General features: G+C 36.0%; 1 protein-coding gene across 3 annotated transcripts in view; it reads left to right on the top strand.

The window, feature by feature from the left end:
• The window catches only part of Con (connectin), a 158,958-nt gene that overhangs the window by 117,385 nt on the left and 23,555 nt on the right, over nucleotides 1–18,018 (top strand). For all 3 annotated transcript variants that reach the window (XM_029041027.2, XM_011188225.3, XM_011188233.3), the window contains exon 4: nucleotides 477–693. In XM_029041027.2, coding sequence (XP_028896860.2) covers nucleotides 477–693 — 217 coding nt within the window. The remainder of the gene's footprint in view (nucleotides 1–476; nucleotides 694–18,018) is intronic.

The following is an 18,018-nucleotide window of genomic DNA, read 5'->3' as shown; positions in this document are numbered from 1 at the left end:
GAGCTGTGATTTTAATTTCTTTCGAAAAGTATTTTATGAAAGTTGAGTCCATTTTGTGCTGTAATTAAATTTAATTACACTCATATGCATAAAACTGTTGAAAACACTCCAAGATAAATAAGGTTGTTTAAATCTTTAAAAATATGTTTTCAGTAAAAATAGTTTAAGTAAAATTAATTATTTATCTAGTCGTAATTATTATAGCTTTTTGCATAAAAAATCTCTTTAGATTCTTAATATTGTTATGTGTCTCCAATAAAATTACTATGCGCCTAAAAGTATACTACATTAATTGTTTTACTCATTTACTGTTAGTGTTTAGTATTAAGTATTTTAGTGTTAAGTATTTTTTTTTTACTTATTCTTGAAAAAAAGACAAGCCTACACCAACCTCAACTTGCTTAATCTACTCAAATATGCACATGCTCGTATGTAAAGCAATTCCAATTATATCCCTTTATTTGTCTTAATTACAGCGCATATCGGAACGTGCTCTCGACGGCTTGAATACGCTAAAAACGCTGAATCTACGCAATAACAAGCTAAAGAAACTCGATAATGGTCTACTGCGTGGCACACCCGCACTACTCAACATCAATGTGCAGAGCAACGAGTTGGAAACTTTGACATTTTATACATTCCAACCAATTATGGATAATTTGGTCAACAGTACAAGTGAACTGCTGCTGTCAGGTGAGTTTAGTGCAACAAAAGTTACGAGCATGTTTAATATTTGACATGAAGCTGCCAGACATACAATATTCCTCTACTTGTCTTCTTGGTCAAACAATCAGAGCTGAGTTCTCTCATTAAATTATCGCACAGTCAGTGGCGAGCGCCAGCATTTACAAATATTTGCATTAATATAATCGTGTGTGTATAAAATGCATATCAGACACACACATGCCCGTTTGTATAGCGAACTGCTGACGTGTCATTTGTAAATCTGTCAATATGTCTGCTCACTGTACTTGTACATGTTTGGTTAGTTATGCGCGTTGTTCTTTGCTAATTACATTCACTTGTCGACAGCGTCGCTCTCGTTCCACGCGAACTGTACGTGTCCGTCATGGCAGACGCTTGAATGTCGGCTATTTGTAAATTTCTTTTCATCCAACTGTCCTACGTGTTTTGCATGCAAAAGTGGCTGCGGCATGTCTACAGGCGCTAAAGGAATAGCTGAGTAGGCGTGTATGTGGGTGTGAATGTAAATTCACTAATTTAAAATTAAAATCAACAAATCAAGTGTTTTTTTTTAGAAAACAGATGGATGGAACATTATATGTATTCGTAGATAATATTCGTTGGTCACTCGGGATCAGATATTTGCTAGGTTAAAACTATAAAGGCTTCCATAAAGTTCATCATGATAATAAAAAAATATTTATCTTTTTTTCAATCCAAAACGTCAATTAAAACCAGTATAAAAAACTTCTAAAAGCTCTTAAAAAGCTCTAGAAGAATCTTTAAAAGCTCTAAAAAGCTATAAAAGTAAAAAAAGAAACAATGCAGGAGCTTTTTAATCTATAATTAAACGCTAGCAACTGTAAAAGCTTCCAAAAAGCTCTTCATGACATTAAAAAATTATTTAATTTTTTTTTTAATCCAAAAAGACAGTATAAAAAAATTCTAAAAGCTCTTAAAAAGTTCTAGAAGATTCTAAAAGCTCTAAAAAGCTTTAAAATAAAAATATAATTAATGCAGGAGCTTTTTAAACTATAATTAACCGTTAACCACTGTAAAAGCTAATAAGATCTCCCGCTATTTATTATCCAAATCATTATCAAAAATCAAACTTTCCCGAAAATATGATTAAATACTTATTATTGAATTAGTTTCAAAATTGCTCTTAGAAGAAATCTCGGTGTGATCTGTAGTTACAACTAGTTGTTCTTGCAAAATCAAAGTTTAAACCTTACTAGAAAGCTTTTAGACAAATTGTCAAAATAAGTAAAATAAGTCAAGAGCTTTAAAAGAACTTTCAATAATAATAATCAGATTCCAGGAAAAAATTCAAAGAGTTCGGAATCTGTTCAACATCATGATATTTTCAGAGCTTTAAAAGAGCTTTCAATAATATATCAATTGAATTGACTTTGTTTCAAAATTGCTCTGAGAAGAAAAATCTGTATAATCTGCAGTTATACATTAGTTTATTGCAAAATCAAAGTTTAAACCTTACTAGAAAGCTTTTAAAAAAAGTTTCAAAATAAGTAAAATAAGTCAAGAGCTTTAAAAGAGCTTTCAATAATAATAATCAGATTCCAAGAAAAAATTCAAAGAATTCGGAATCTGTTCAACATCATGATCTTGATATTTTCAATCAATAAAACTTTCTTATTGGTTTCTCAGAAGCTTTTTAAGCAAAATTAAAGCTAGTAAGCGCGATATTGGAATTTTTTGGATTTTTTTTTTCAAAACATGATTGTTTTTTTTTTTCGAATTACTATTAATGTTATTATTATTATATATATATATAGTTAACAAATTCTTACTGGGTCGATGAGAGAACACTACTAAACTATCTATTAAACATATATCTATCTGTTCGTATACTTCTTTCTATGAGGTCATAAAAAATTCTGTCACACATATCAACACAACCTCCCGCAGCGTTTATGTGAACTAGTTGTACGTGACGCTAAGAATTGCATTCATTAAGGAAATGTTAAATCGTCATTTGCTAGAATGAGCATTTCCGTTGACATTTGTCGCTTGCCACTAGGCACTTGCCACATACCACATGCAATAGTTTTCATGTGGCACAGTGCAGTGACCAATGCTGAACTCAGTAGCTGACGTGAGTGGTAAAACAGCAAATAAAAAAACAAAAAATGTTATAATGTCCTTTGCTGCCACTACAATTTGCCACAGTTCAAGGTGCCAAAGGTGTTAAAAGCCAAATATTACAGCATTGACTTTTATTTGATTATAACTGTTCGTGTGTTGTTGATTGACTTTTTGGTGTATTAGTAGAAAATTGCAAATGAATTATTAATAAATACTTCACATTTTATTTTATTCTATTTTAGGCACCTAAATAATAGCAACAAATTAGTGGCAACGCTGCTTGCAGCTGCGACTTTTCACACAAAATTTCCAATCAACTGAAATTGTCAGGCCAGCACACGCACACACACCGACACATATGTGAATATGTCTAATTTTGCTAAATGTTTTGTAATTTTCCAAATTCATGTCTGGCGCCTACACATGGGCCCCAAGCAATTTTCATAAAATTAAATGTGAATTCATATGAGCACGCTGAGCTTAGTTGTTTGAATGTGTGTGCGTGTATTGTGCATATGGGTGTGTTTGTAGTGGCTAAATTGTCTGCCTAATTGTCGGCGTATTTCAATTTTTCATTCATGCCCCGAGCGCACACACTCACTGACCCACTATGGCTCCAAAGTGTCCCAAACTACATTTGTGTGTGTGTGTGTTTATGTGTTTGTTTTCACATGCGCCTCGCCTCACCTCCCTTTAACCTTTAACACTCTGCTTAATTAGCACCTTAGTGTTGAAAAATAGTTCAATGGGTTTTGCTTTGTTTCGGCACTTCGGTTTTGCCAATGCCGACCATCCGTCCATCCATCCATTCTTCCCTCCGTCCGCCCGTCCGCTCGACCAACCGCTAGCTACATGTGTACCCATTGCGCCTTGTCGAGAATGAGGTCTACCACGAATACCGGCGACGCTGTGAAAGCTTTACAAAACTGAATTGAAGCTAATGGCAGCCATTTACGTAACTTATTTACACACATGCAAAAAGGCATGACACGAACACACACGCTTACAAATATCTACATATGTATGTGTTTACTCACTGATAAATCGTTTGAGCTCATACTCATATGCATATAACGGTATACATATTCATTTGCATTTTATAAGAGCGCACAGTTGCCGGTTAACGGTTCATGTGTGAGTGTGTTTGTATAAAATTAGCGTATTGCATAAAACTCACACTCACACCCACACACACACCCGTGTACACTTATATGCATATTTAAATATATTTACTGTTTGGTTGCTGTAATTGCATTTGCTAATGGGTAAGCGGCGGCAAATTGCCTCCAAATGACTGAAAATTACTTGAAAACATTCGTTTAACTTTATTTTCATAGGCACTGGGCGCTGATGGCGTTCATGTGCGCGCGTTGCCAGATGCTTGCGCATAAGTTTTTAATTCACTTATACACACATTGATTATGCCTATTCAGACTTGAAGCGCGCATAAGCGTGCATTAGAAATCAAAATGTGTATGTGTTTTTCCACGCTGACTTATCAACGCATAAAGTGTTTTTCGCCATAAGTAAATGGCGCTACAATTTAGTAATATTATATTCACTATAATTTCAGTAATGAGCGAGACTGGCGCATTTGCTGTGCAATTTTATCAACATTCATATGGAGTTTGGTGGAAATTCGATTTAGTTTAGTTAAAGTTGTGGAAGTGTACTTAGGCACGATATGTGAATATTCGAATATTCGAAATCAATAAGCATAGTTTTTGGCGCATTATATAAATTACGGGCAGTGCTGATTTTTTTCTAGATTTTGACTAGATTTTGGCGAACAGAAATTTATTCTTAGTAAATTTTGATAGATTACAGAAACTTTAATGGAAACCGCTGTACAATAACACGTTTATATCTGAAATTCACCCTAAAATTGTATATAAATTTGTAACAGTTTTAAAAAAAATAATTCCATATACAGTGTCCCGCAGCCAATATATACCGCAGAGCTGTCATTATCTTCATTAAAGACCATCTACAAAAATATGAGAATTAACATACTCTATACTCCTTGGGCACTTTAATGATAAGTTCGACCATTCAGTTAACTTAAGATCTCCTTTCTCGACTCTTACAAAGGCAGTTTGGTATAGGGTCATACATTTCAACTCACTTTTATAGTATCGTAAAAAACAATTAATATTTTTACTAAACATTTTAATAAGTTATTCTTTAACATTACAAAGTTAAAGAAAAAAAAAATCAAAAGTGTAAATTTAAAATAAAAGTCCCTAATGAAGGTGAAGTGGTCTCAAAAAATTGGCACGTGAGCAAAACCACAATTCCAACCCTCCTGGCAATCTGACTCATAGAATATTCTCGCACTGTAGGGAACTACAGAAATTTTGAAAAGAAAAATCAAAAAATGGCGACTGAAAAACAATATACTTTGTCTAATTTTTTAGAAATTAAAATTTGTGGTTAAGTGTGCTTCCAGCGATAGAAATTGAAGGTACATCGGTCCAGTATGTATGTGATTGGCGTTGCAACCGTTCAGCCGGTTATAGCCGAATCGACGATAGTGCGCCACCTGTCTCTCTCCTTTGCAGTTCGGCGCCAGTTGGAGATCCCAAGTGTAACCAGGTCGCTCTCCACCTGGTCCCTCCAACGGAGTGGAGGCCTTCCCCTTCCTCGGCTTCCTCCGGCGGGTACTGCATCGAACACTTTCAGGGCTGGAATGTTTTCGTCCATTCGGACAACATGACCTAGCCAGCGTAGCCGCTGTCTTTTTATTCGCTGAACTATGTCAATGTCGTCGTATAACTCGTACAGCTCATCGTTCCATCGTCTGCGGTATTCGCCGTTGCCAATGTTCTGAGGACCATAAATCTTGCGCAAAATTTTCCTCTCGAAAACTCCTAGTGTCGTCTCATCTGATGTTGACATCGTCCAAGCTTCTGCACCGTAAAGCAGGACGGGAATGATAAGTGACTTGTAGAGCTTGATTTTGGTTCGTCGAGAGAGGACTTTACTGTTCAATTGCCTACTCAGTCCAAAGTAGCACCTGTTGGCAAGAGTTATTCTGCGCTGGATTTCGAGGCTGACATTGTTCGTGTTGTTGATGCTGGTTCCCAGGTATACGAAATTATCTACGACCTCGAAGTTATGATCGGTCCAGTAGAACTAGAAAAAAATTTAAAAAATACTTGAGGCCACAAAAAATAATAATATGTTTGTACGTATGGGAAACGAAGTCTAGATAAACCTTACAACAACAATAAGATTCGTTTCCACAACCTCGTGTCCAAAATCGGTTATTCAATGATTTTTACTATGTAGCCCACGTATTATTAAAGCCTTTGACAAGAGCAAACGATACGTTTATTTGTTCACCAAAGATTTATTTTTACAGACTTTCTTCCGGAGAGTTATATGTTTGATACCATGAGTATATATCGTAAACTATGCTTGAACTCATTAGATTTTTCTCAGAAATAACCATAAAGTCTGTCTGTCTATCAAACTGATTTGCAAATGATGGTTCACTCGCATTTCCTCTGCTAGAAATAATATTCTCTCAAAGCTTTCATTCAGGAAGTGTTCAATGTCGACTGATTCGTTGGTGTGTTAGAATCCAACATGTTATAGGTGAAGCCCGGCTCACTAGAAATCTCGCTCTCTATATCATTTAAAATAATAATTTAAAGCAAAAATCTATTATTTAAAACAGAACATTGTCTGTTCTTAAATTTACCTCCCGAAAATTTAATTCAATAAGCATTTTAAGACACCCTGCAGCTGTCCACAATCAGTAGCTAACAATTTTGTCGCAGCACCTGCTCAGATATCTTTACTATGCACTACAATTTCTATCAATATTTACTAGCTGTGCTTTAGTGTCGCTTATATTTGTCATACTAAGTAATTGAGCGATTGAGTGACTAACTGTCTAGATGACCTCCCTGGAAAAAATCACAAAAAAGAAAAAACTAAATGTAAAGGAAATACTATAAAAGTATTTTACTCAAACAGAGAAAGGAAGAGTTCAAATAACGCTATGCTGACTGCAGAAGTTAGGCAATAACATACTGCAGCAACTGGCGAAAATCAAACAGCTATCGATAAAAACGAGAAGCAACTCAAAGAAAGATGCCGAACTATAACGAAAGTTGAATTGAAAGAAGTGTTTGGTAAAAAGCGCAGTCAGGCGCAAAGGTATGCACATAGCCACACATATACTATATATGTATGTGTGCTCGTGTGCTCATGCCTGCATATATATGTGTGTAATAACCACTTCCATGTGATGGATTTCCATTAGTGCATAAAAGACATTTCGTTATTGCCATTTCCATCTTCTCGCTCCGGTGCAGCGGCAGCCTAGAGCAAATATTTCCCATCTCCACTTGCCTTGCTTCGCTTTAGCTTTGTCCAGCTAAAAGTGTGACTGAAAATGCTTGTGCAACAACTATATATTATTGTTGTTGTTTTTTTTTTCTGGCGAGTGGCAGCAAAGTGCCGCTACATTTTTGTCTTCATATTTGCCTGTTGCATGTTGCACGCTCGATTGCCACAAATTTCGATATTTGAACATCAAAGGCGCATCGTTTGTCGCCAGCGTCTGCCGGCTGTCGACTGCCGACACTTAGACTATGTAAAATGTTCACGATTTTACTTTTAAGTGTTGTTTGCGCATTTTTTATTGCTGCAGCGGTTGGTTTGCGCGCACTTTATTCGTGAAATGTAGCAAATGCAATGCACTATTTCACTGTGAAGCCGTTGCGCCTGCATGTATGCTACATTTATACGCTTTTGCACTGAATGAGTGCGTGTGTGTGTGTGCGTGTGTCGGCGCGTTGATGCAGACTTTGTGCCATAAGTCAGTAGTTAAACAAGCGGTTGGTATGGCGTTAAAAGCGACATGCAAACAACAACAACAACAACAAAGATAACAGCATCAATTGACATCAGCTGTTATCAGCAATGTTGCTTGTTGTTGTTGTTGTCTTTTTATTGTTGCTGTACGCATATGCAACACACCAGCGGCATCTTGGCTTAATAGCAAACAGCGTCATAGCTGTTGTTGTTGCTATTGTTAACAACGGCACTTTTCACCGTTATATTGTCGCTGACAGCAAAGTGTTGCAATGATGCGCTAAATATTTTGAAAGCATTCAAAATGTCAACGGATTGATGATGTCGCCTCGGCGCCAAACAGTGGCGCGCGCGCTGCTGCGGGAAGTGTTGGTGTTTTATGAAAATATAGGTGTATTGGTAGTTGTTTGTGTCAAAGTAGCGGTTTTCCTTTACCACCGCTATTTGTTGTTATTGACTGCTCTTACTAGTGCTCACAGTAGTTGTTGCAAACGTTGTTGTTTTTGTTTTTTTCCGCATGTTGTTGTTGTTAAGTGACTCTTACCAGCTTGTTGGCAATGCCATAGTGCATTTCCGCCTGTCGCGTTGCCTCAATGTTCATGAATTTTTTATATGTCACATTCACAACACTGTCAACACCGAAGACAACAACAGCAACAACCACATCAGCTGTGTGTACATCTTTTGCAACACTTGCATTGCTATCTAGTTGCTGTAGTTGTTGTGTGTTTGTGCGCGTGGAAAACTTAATGGATTGAAAGTGTTTCAACGGCGCTCGAGTGTTTTTACTTAGTTTATGGCAACACATCGAATTTTATGTGCATTTTGACACGCGACAGACACTTTGCTTTATACTCACCCAAGTGTGTGTGTGTGCGTGTGCCTGATGAGTGCAACAACTTGAAAGGTGACATCAAATGGTGTTCAATTTCAATAATTTCATTCGAGTTGTGAGAGCAAAAAAGTATAGCTTTTTGTAAGATTTTTGAGTTTCATTGAAGTTTAGTGGGGAGTCTGTGTATTTTAATGAATTTTTATTATTTTAGTGCAATTTTTGAGACCATATATTAGTCGCTATGAACAATTTTTTCGATTATGTTAACTTTTATAAGGCTGAAATAATATAGTCCAACAGCACATATGTAAATAGTCCTATATATAAACCTAGGCACTTCTAATCGCTACACAATTGTGAGCTTACCGCTAACCGGTCAGTTGTATGAAAAAACTGCGCATAGTTTTAATACCATTTTCCACTCGATCTGCTAACTGTAGTATCCAGACAAAATGCAGCATGTGAAGCAATATTTATCATGTACCCACCAACAAACACACACAATGAACACAACAACATTGCCGTGCGCAGCTGTTCCCCAAAACATTGCAAATTTATTGTGGGCAAATGGTGAAAAAATTGTTTTCAGCCTTGCACCAAAAACTAATACAACACACCGACACACGTTAGAACAAACCCACGTACACTCAATGTGGCTTTACAACACTCGGATGACCACTAAAAACACCATGTTGTTGCATTTGGCATGCAGCGGCCAGCGACCATTGAGCAATAATAAACATTTGTTGTGTGCGACAGCGTGAAGGCAGCCAGCATTGAACTGAAATAGTGGCCGATAGTGGATAGTTTTTTGCTTGCTGAGAGTATTAAATGGTGTACAGCATTTTTAGATTGGAAAATTTGCACGTTGTTATCAATTGGAAAGAGATGACTGTGGCACAAACTTTACTCATTTTTGGAACTGTGTTAAAAATTGTATTTTTTATGGGGAGAAAATAGGTTAAAATTTGAAAGGAAGAGTGTATTCAAGTTTTCTTGAAAGTCGGAATTCATTTGGAAGGTTTTAGATGGTTAGAGTTGTTCACAAATTTTATTGATATTGGTCTAGTAGTTTCAGAGATATGGATGTTGACCCATAAGTGGGCCGAACCACGCCCATTTAAAATTTTGTATACCATCTTGAGAGCTGCTCTTTTTTATAATGAAATCTAAATCTCTACCATCTTTATAATGAAATCAAAGTTTCTGGTGGTTTTCCTTACTGAATTAACCAACCGTTATGTGAACAAAACTAAATTACTCTCTTTAGCAATTTTGTTGCGAGAGTATAAATACGTAATAAGGCAGTTCTCATAGGAATTACTTTAACGACCTCAACTTCCAAAATCCTAAAAACATCTTCGAAGTTTGACTCACTGCATGTCACAAACTCTGCAATAGAATATATTGATAACCAACAACAAATCAATATTTCAATTTACAAAAGCAAAAGCAATCGCAAAAGCATACTCTGCTATAACTAAGCGGTTCATATGCAGTAAGCGCTTAGAAGCATTTGAGACACTGTGTTGGACAACACGGCGTATGAGTGATCAACCGCTTTTGTGCGACACAAGTGGGCTTTGCAGCGCAACAAAAAATTAAGAGTTGAGCAATAACAAACCGATGTGCAGCAAATAAACCGATACCAGAGCGTTTTTACTTGTAAAATTGTGCGCTATAAATGTACGCGTAAAGAAACTGTTAGGAAGGCGAGCGCTTGAAGCTTTCACACACCAGCAACATAAAAATCGGCGCACACATACATTTATCCCACGCTTGCAGCACGTACACTTCAACTTTATGCGGCTTGTTTATTTTCATTTGATGCATGTGACTGACCATTTCCACAATTTCCACACGGCTGTTGCCGCTCACACGACCTGGCAATAAATTTCACATTCGACAATTTTATGTTGTTATTTTGCCAACTGACAGCTGTGGCAGTTCGAGTATAAAAAAGTGTATAAAATACGTTTCCTAGAAGTAAAATCGCGCATAAACGAAAATGTGCTGTTTGCTTTTGTTGTTGTTGTGTGTTTTTGTTTGTGTCTGTGTGTGTGTCAACTTGACAGCTGCAATGATGTGCTGCACCAATGGGAGCCGTAAGATGTTTTTGGAATGTTGCTTTTTTTCGCTCAATAAATCATTGACAACTGCCGCCGATAAAATAGGCAGTAGTCAAGAGCTTAAATGGTATAAGCAAAAGCAATAATTTTGTTGAAAACAGAAATTTGCTTGTTTGGATTTTCTTTTGTATGCTAGTGAAATTTTAATGGCTTAAATTTAAAAATATTTTTTTTTTGTGGTATCTACATATATAGAATTAATTATCTGAATTTACTATTCTTCGTATTTGTTACTCTATAGAATATATTTTAGTTATAGTACCAGCATTCTTATCCATAAATTGCCGCTCCAAACTTATGCTAAATACTTCAGAAATACTTTATTCTAATGTACCGTTACTTAACCTATGTACGGTCCATATATATATTTAATATTTTTTCATATGCAAAAGTTTAATATGTAGTGCCTTGAAAACCTATTTTACTATTAAGTTTAAAAAACATACATATTCACACTTAAAAGTATTTGTGTTTGTATTCGTGTATGCATCAATCGTTTCGAAAAAAAAGTCCACTTTGAACCTTTTAAACAGATTTGTTTGTATTTATTTGGGTTAGTTATTAGGAAACACTTGTTCAGCAGTCCACTCAAGCGTGCATCAATACACCCAAGTGTGTATATAGATATGTATGTCTTGAACCTCTGTGTGGTCATCTACTTGAATGCTATTTTGGTTGATTTGTGGCCTTTAATTTTGTTCCAACCATATGTTGACGGCTATTTGGCTATTTAGTGTAATGTGATACTTATTTGCTTCGGACCATCTTATATACAGGCATGTGTACACAAATATAGAAAAATATTTAAGTGATTTGGATATTAAAGATTTATGTGCGTTTCTTTACTTTCTGGAAGGTTTGCAATTTTGCTGGCAATTTTCTGTAGCAGTTTTTAAGCGAAAGTTTAAAGAGTTTCTCAAAGCGTTCTGTTTACAGAAAATATATATGAAAACGTACAATTTCTACAGATGCTTTTATTGAATTCAGTTAATATTGATTAGTTGGTATATGGTTGCTTACTTTAAATATGAAATGTGGCCACGAAGAAATTTAACTTGTTTTAATGAGCCACAAACTTTGTATTATTTATAATAAAGATATTTACTAGGTCTTAAGATATTATTATAATATTTCGATCAGGGAATATTTTTTTTGTCTTACGCATACAGATTCCTAGAATATTAGTTCAGATTTCTCATAAAATCCACTATTTGATTTTTCATGATTTCAAGGCCATCCAGTGGAATATTATGGCTCCACAAAGCATATTCTCACCTTCCATGAGTCTTGATTATAAAATATATTAAACGTATTTGAAGCCCTGAAAGAAATGTTTCCAGTCTTAACTAAAATCGCTATTTACTTCCACTATCAAGATCAAAATTTCTTAAAAATAATTTTCATTAGTACTCATATCGTCATAACCTATAAACCAAAAGCAACAATTAAATACAAATACAGTGGCAACACTCAAAGTTGGTGCATTAAAAAATAGTCTTTCAAAAAATCAAAAATTCCCTCATTGCCATAATCCCAGCGCCCAATTTGTTAATCAACACTCGGTTAACATAAAACTCTCCAGAGCATCAATCAGCTTAGTAAGATTGCTCACTAATCACTTTGCTACTTTGATGTAAAAGCGAGATTTCATTTGAAAATTTTAAATTATTGCTGATTGCCTTAGCGCGCCTCAACCATTTAGCTCGGTGCAAAGTTCAAAGACCATTTCTTCATTTTCATAGCGCATTTTCGATGATGGCAATAGCGTAGTGCCGGGCAATTACGACGCTATGGTTTTTCGGGCGTGCAGTGGTCTGCGGCTCTATTTGCAAAGTGGAATGTCGGCAGTTCGTGCACTCTCATGACCGCGGCACTGCTTTAAAACAATGAAAAAGAAATCAGAAAAAAAAATGTAGAAAAACAAAAAATAAGCTACCATTACAGAAGCGGTCAAAGCGTAGTACTAGTAAACCAACAAAAACGTGAAAACCCAACTCGCAGGCAGGCCGGCCGGCCATCAAAGCGCCAACGAACCGTGGTCTATGTAATCTAAAAACGAATAAAACCGTATTTGCACAAACAGTAATTCGAGCCTTTTTGGTGGGCAAGTGTAACGCTCACCACCAACCGAGCAACCGAGCAAGCGAGCAGTCAACAAATCCAACACTAAAAGTAGCAGTTGCCAGGAAAAGCGAATTGCCAAAAGCGAAAGGGATATTCACCATTTTTGCCGATAAAAAAAAAAACGAAAAGCAACAACAACTTGACCAAAAAATAGAGCAACAATAAACCAGATGGCCTAGTTTTACTCGGCGAACTTTTATTTTCGGTTGGTGTTGTAAATTTGCTTGTAATGTTGATTTTTGCGCTCACAAAACACCGACGCCTGCTCACACACATACACAAATTTATATATATATATATGTATGGGGACTATCATAGCATCACTAGTACGCTTATGCGCTAAAGCGAACACCTTCTACATATTTAAACTGAGCTGTGTTGGTTTTGCACTAGTCGAAAGCTCCACCGGAACCTCATTCTCCGCGCCGCCAACAGCGGAGCTCCGCCGGAACAACAGCTCCTTCATCTCCCAGTCTTCCTGGGACAGTTTGCTGTCCTCTCGAGGGCTTTATCATTTTTATTGCATGCCTCGAGAGTCTTATGTATGCAAATTAAGTTCGCAGCTTTACGACTCCGCCATAGTTCACGAGTGCATACAAGTATGTGTGTGCTTCATACACACTTGCTTCGTATCGAAGCTGGCGTTGTCATGCTGCGCCTACGTAGGTAACGGTTATCAGCCTGACAAAACTGCTTTGTGTTGTTGTTGTTGCGGCGGCTGCTTAGCAACACGTCTCTCCTTTTTGTTTTTCTACAACTTTCTTCGGTCGTCTCAATTTGACCTATAAGTGTTGTTTATGCGCGCGACATAGTCTTCTAGTTACTTATAGATAAATATAAGTATATATATAAGACGGTGTTTGGGTCTCACACACTTTCCGCCATGGGTCGCTTTTTGGGTCCATTTCTTTGATTAGTTAAGTTTATTTTTGAACGTCTTCCTTCTTGTCTATCGCTCATAATAAGTTCGTGTGCATTCTACTTGAATTCTATTTTATTTTTCTTAAAGCACCATTTAGCATAATAAAGCTATTCCTCGCTCTGCAATTGCCTACAAAAAAGAAATAAAATAAAATAGCAATCTTAGATTTATATGCACATAAGTAAAATTTTTAAAGTTTTGTCTTGTTAGATTGCTAATTTCCACTTGTCTTAACGGAACAATTTTTTGTGGAATTAAATGCCAAATAGTAATAGGTTAGTACTTATTTCGAGAGTTAGACAAGGTCAGAAAAATTTCAATTTGCATGCAGAAAATATTTAGTTAATAGAATTTGTAAAATGTTTCTCTATATTTCGGTCTAAGTGACTTAATTCTAACATGTACTACCATATATATTAGCATAAAACCTTCTGCTCTCCACTCCTCAGAGAAAATTGAATGAGTTAATTGTTTCAATTTCGCTTATTTAAACGAAACGAGAAAACCCTATCTTTAAAATCAGATGAAGACCTGCAAGACGATTTTACTTACCTCAATGAATATAGTATATGTATAGTACTTTCAAGTTTGACGCCTTTTCTTTTATTACGGTTAAGTTAGATTAGGTATAAAAATTTTCGAGATTAAGTTCGCACTTGGATAAGTGAATATCTGTCCTTTATGGTCCAAAATATTTGTTGTCAAATATCTCCCTTCCGTTTTTTTTTGCTTTTTATTCAATGCTTTCTAAAAAGTGTTACAGTGATCGGATTTAGTTCAAATATGCGTCGTTTCGTTCGATAATCTGTTTCCATCTAGACGGCAACTTCATAATTCCCACCTCGTAGAAGTCTCCTTATTTCTGAAGGGTTCGGACAGCCACTTTTCACAAGCCTCTTTTGAGTTCAACTTTACACCACCAATTGCCAGATAAGAGATCTGTAGCGCTTTATACATACACTAAGGAGAGTGATCTCGAATCCAAGTATTATAATTCGCCATGTTTGTCTTTGAAATGATGTACAATGAAAAAAATGTTGAAACCTATCAATCCATCTTCCAGCAATGGTATGCGACAAGGTTTTTAACTTCCCCAGGTAGAACTTTACTAAAGACAATTGATTCAATGGATCTCACATGATCCAATATGGTTTATAATACCTTATAAACTGAGCTTATCGAGTTGTGAAATTAAGATCGTAGCTCTGTGATATCCAGAGGATAATGCCTTTACTGCCAGGCTCCTCTACTTTACAGTTTTATATATTTACTGCAATAGAAATCTCTGAACAGAAATATATAAAAAACTCTCAGAGAAACAATGGATTGTTTTTCAGCCTACTTAAATACGTGGTTAGAAAAAAAAAAATTTTTCCGAAATCGTAGGCAAAAGAGAATTAATAGTATTCAGTTATTCGAGAATAAATAATAGCAGAGCTTAATAAAATTAAAATTTTGAAATTCGTGGTTCCAATTTATAAATCTTTTCTTATTACGATACCGATTGTGATCAACTCATTAACTGGCCTACGCAACAAACTGCTGCGATATGATTTTGCCACTTTCCTACAAAATCCAATTTTCAACGCGCCGGCTGTGCCGTTTAGCAAAAGGATATTAATAATATTTCACTTCAAAAGGCAATCAAAAGAGATATGCGCAAATTCGACGAAATCTCACCAATCAAGCAGAAAAAGTATTAATATATTAAAAGCAATCTACGCCGACAACCAAAAAAAAAAAAAACACGCATTTCCTTACACATCAATAAACACGTGGAGATACTTACCCACACGCCAATACACAGCCACACATACACACATAGATATTTATGAGAGTGTTTGCGCGAAAGGTTGGCATATTATTATCAACGAAAATTTAATAATAAGAATTTCGCAATAAACTAAACGCAAAACGATTTCAATTTTCAATCAGCATCAGTGTACGTTTCGCTTGCCACAACAACAAGAATAACAATATCGCTAACTGTTTATGTGCGTATGAATGCACCTTGGCAATTGCTGCCGCACCCACCACCCACCACTCAGCATTATATGCCGCTTTCGCTTTTTTATCAAATTATTCGTTGCAATCCGCCAAGCGAAAAGGCGAAGATCAAACAGTTCAACACCCCTCGAAGCGAAAGACAAAAACCATAAGCGAGAAAAAAAGCAACGCCCGAAATATTAAATAAGAAAGAAAGTTTGGCGAAAAGTTTTTTTTTTCATTTTTTTGCTTTTTTGTTCCAGGCAAATTTGTATAAGGCAAATAAAGAAGAAAGCTGCGAAAAGCCCACATAGCCCGCACAGGCCCAAACACAAATACAAATACAAACACAAGCGCTGTAAGCAAACAAGCCGAACGGTAAACAGATAAAAAGTCAGTCAAACAGCGTAGAAGGCAGCGTGCGCGAGGGGAGCACGCTTGAAAAGAGAGTAGGCTTTCTGCGGCAGGCAGGCAGGCAGGCCGCCAAAGAAGTCATTGCAAACGATTTAGCATTACCAAACGAATAAATATTACGCTCGAGGATAAACATATTTTATGAAAATAACCAAACAAATCAATGTGGAAATCAAACAATCTTCGATGAGCTGAAAGTTATGACCGGTAACAGTGGTGGGGTGCCATGGGCGGCTGAGTGGAAACGCAATTGCCAGTAAGCGGAAATTCAAATACGCTGAGAGGGTGGTTCGATAGGAGGGTGTGAAAAAAATTTTCATTACTTGCTTTATGCGCTTCTTTTTATTATTATTGCATTTTGTTGGCGCTGCGCGCAGTGGGGAAATTGTGATTTGCAATTCCATTACATTTTGCGAATTAATATTAAACACGTTATTTCTGCGCTGCTGACACCCACACAAAGTCATACATCTATAAATATTTGAAATCTCAGCGGGTGTTTGGTCATTCTTTTGCCTAATGCCCAAATCACTTCATTACACTAAACAACAACAATCTCATCGCCAATATGTGCCATTGATAGCTACGCTGTGTTTCTGTATTGTACTGGTGGTTGAAGGTCGCCCAAGTGCCAGCTGATATTACAGTTTAATGATGCAATTGTTATCTTATTGATTGAAATGTATTGGCGTATTCGCTATGGACTATGGTTATTTCATGGACTTTGGCATCGTTTCTCTCCCTCAGCTTAGCGTTTTAATGTCTCCCCTCGCGCAACCCTCGGTTGGTTGCTTCGTTGCCCTTTGTCCAATGTGCTGTGTGAAATGGTAATAATAATAAAGGGGGCTTGTAAAAAATGAACTCGCAGCACATCAACTGTGAAAGACAATGCAAAGTGGCAAAGAAAATGGCATAGACAATGAGTGCCAGTAGATTAAATGTCGAAGGCAATAATAAATGGTGAATTCCATTTTTATTGAAATCGGAATTCTAAATGTTGTCGCGCATATTACATTTGCTTTTTTTTTTTGGCGACGCGGCGCTTAGCGTACATCAAAGGCAACGTGATGCTTGTTTCTTGTGAATTTTAGGTAATTTGTGCTATTTGCCGTAGGCTGCAATTCTGTGTAATTCTATGATTTTTGTATTTGAAATTTAAGATGAAGTATGAATCAAAGAGAAATTAATTTTTTTGATGCTTTATAAGTTTTTGCTTAATTAGGCCGGGAAAAATTTGTTTAAAAATCTTTAAACGTAATGAAATAAATAATTAATAATTTCTCCAGGGTCACCTGACGAAAAAAAAAATGGAAATTCGTTTTACAATTTTATCGGTTAATTCTCGTAACTCATACGCAAGAAATATTTTTTTTTAATTAGATGAGTTGATATTTAAACTTCTGCAAAGCGCCTCATGATATGCAATACTGTCTTTCATTTTATTTATTTTGTAAGTACCAAAAGGGACTCTTGCCTACATTTGGGGTGATGTGTCATTGACTATACACAAAAAAGGACTTAAGTATTTTAATTTGGAGCGTTGGGAACTCTCATAATACATAGTATAGATTAAATTGCTTAAAAGAATTTGTACTTAGACTTATTCACGATTCGCTATACTCCAGTCATACATTGGATATTACTATAATAATATATATATGAGTTCATATGCATATGATTTATTATTTCAACAAAATTTAAGATCTTCGAAAATTATCAAATCGAAGAATGTCACAATATTTGTTTCGTAAAATAATCCCAGAAATATCCACTAATTAATGTGCTGAAAATACGAAACATACAAACACACATTTTACCTTCTGAAAATGTCTTATGTTTACAAACAAACACACATAAATACAAACAAATACTTTTATAATGGCGTCAACTATACACCGAACGTCACATGCTCAATATGTCATCTTTAGCGAGAAAATCCTTATTAAGTCAAAAGTATCAATAGATAGCTATGTATGTGCTAGTTACGAAAG

The sequence above is a fragment of the Zeugodacus cucurbitae genome, chromosome 4, assembly GCF_028554725.1.
Source record: "Zeugodacus cucurbitae isolate PBARC_wt_2022May chromosome 4, idZeuCucr1.2, whole genome shotgun sequence".
Lineage (NCBI taxonomy): Eukaryota > Metazoa > Arthropoda > Insecta > Diptera > Tephritidae > Zeugodacus > Zeugodacus cucurbitae.
Note: the sequence above shows the minus strand (reverse complement) of the source record. Positions and strands in the feature narration are given on the sequence as shown.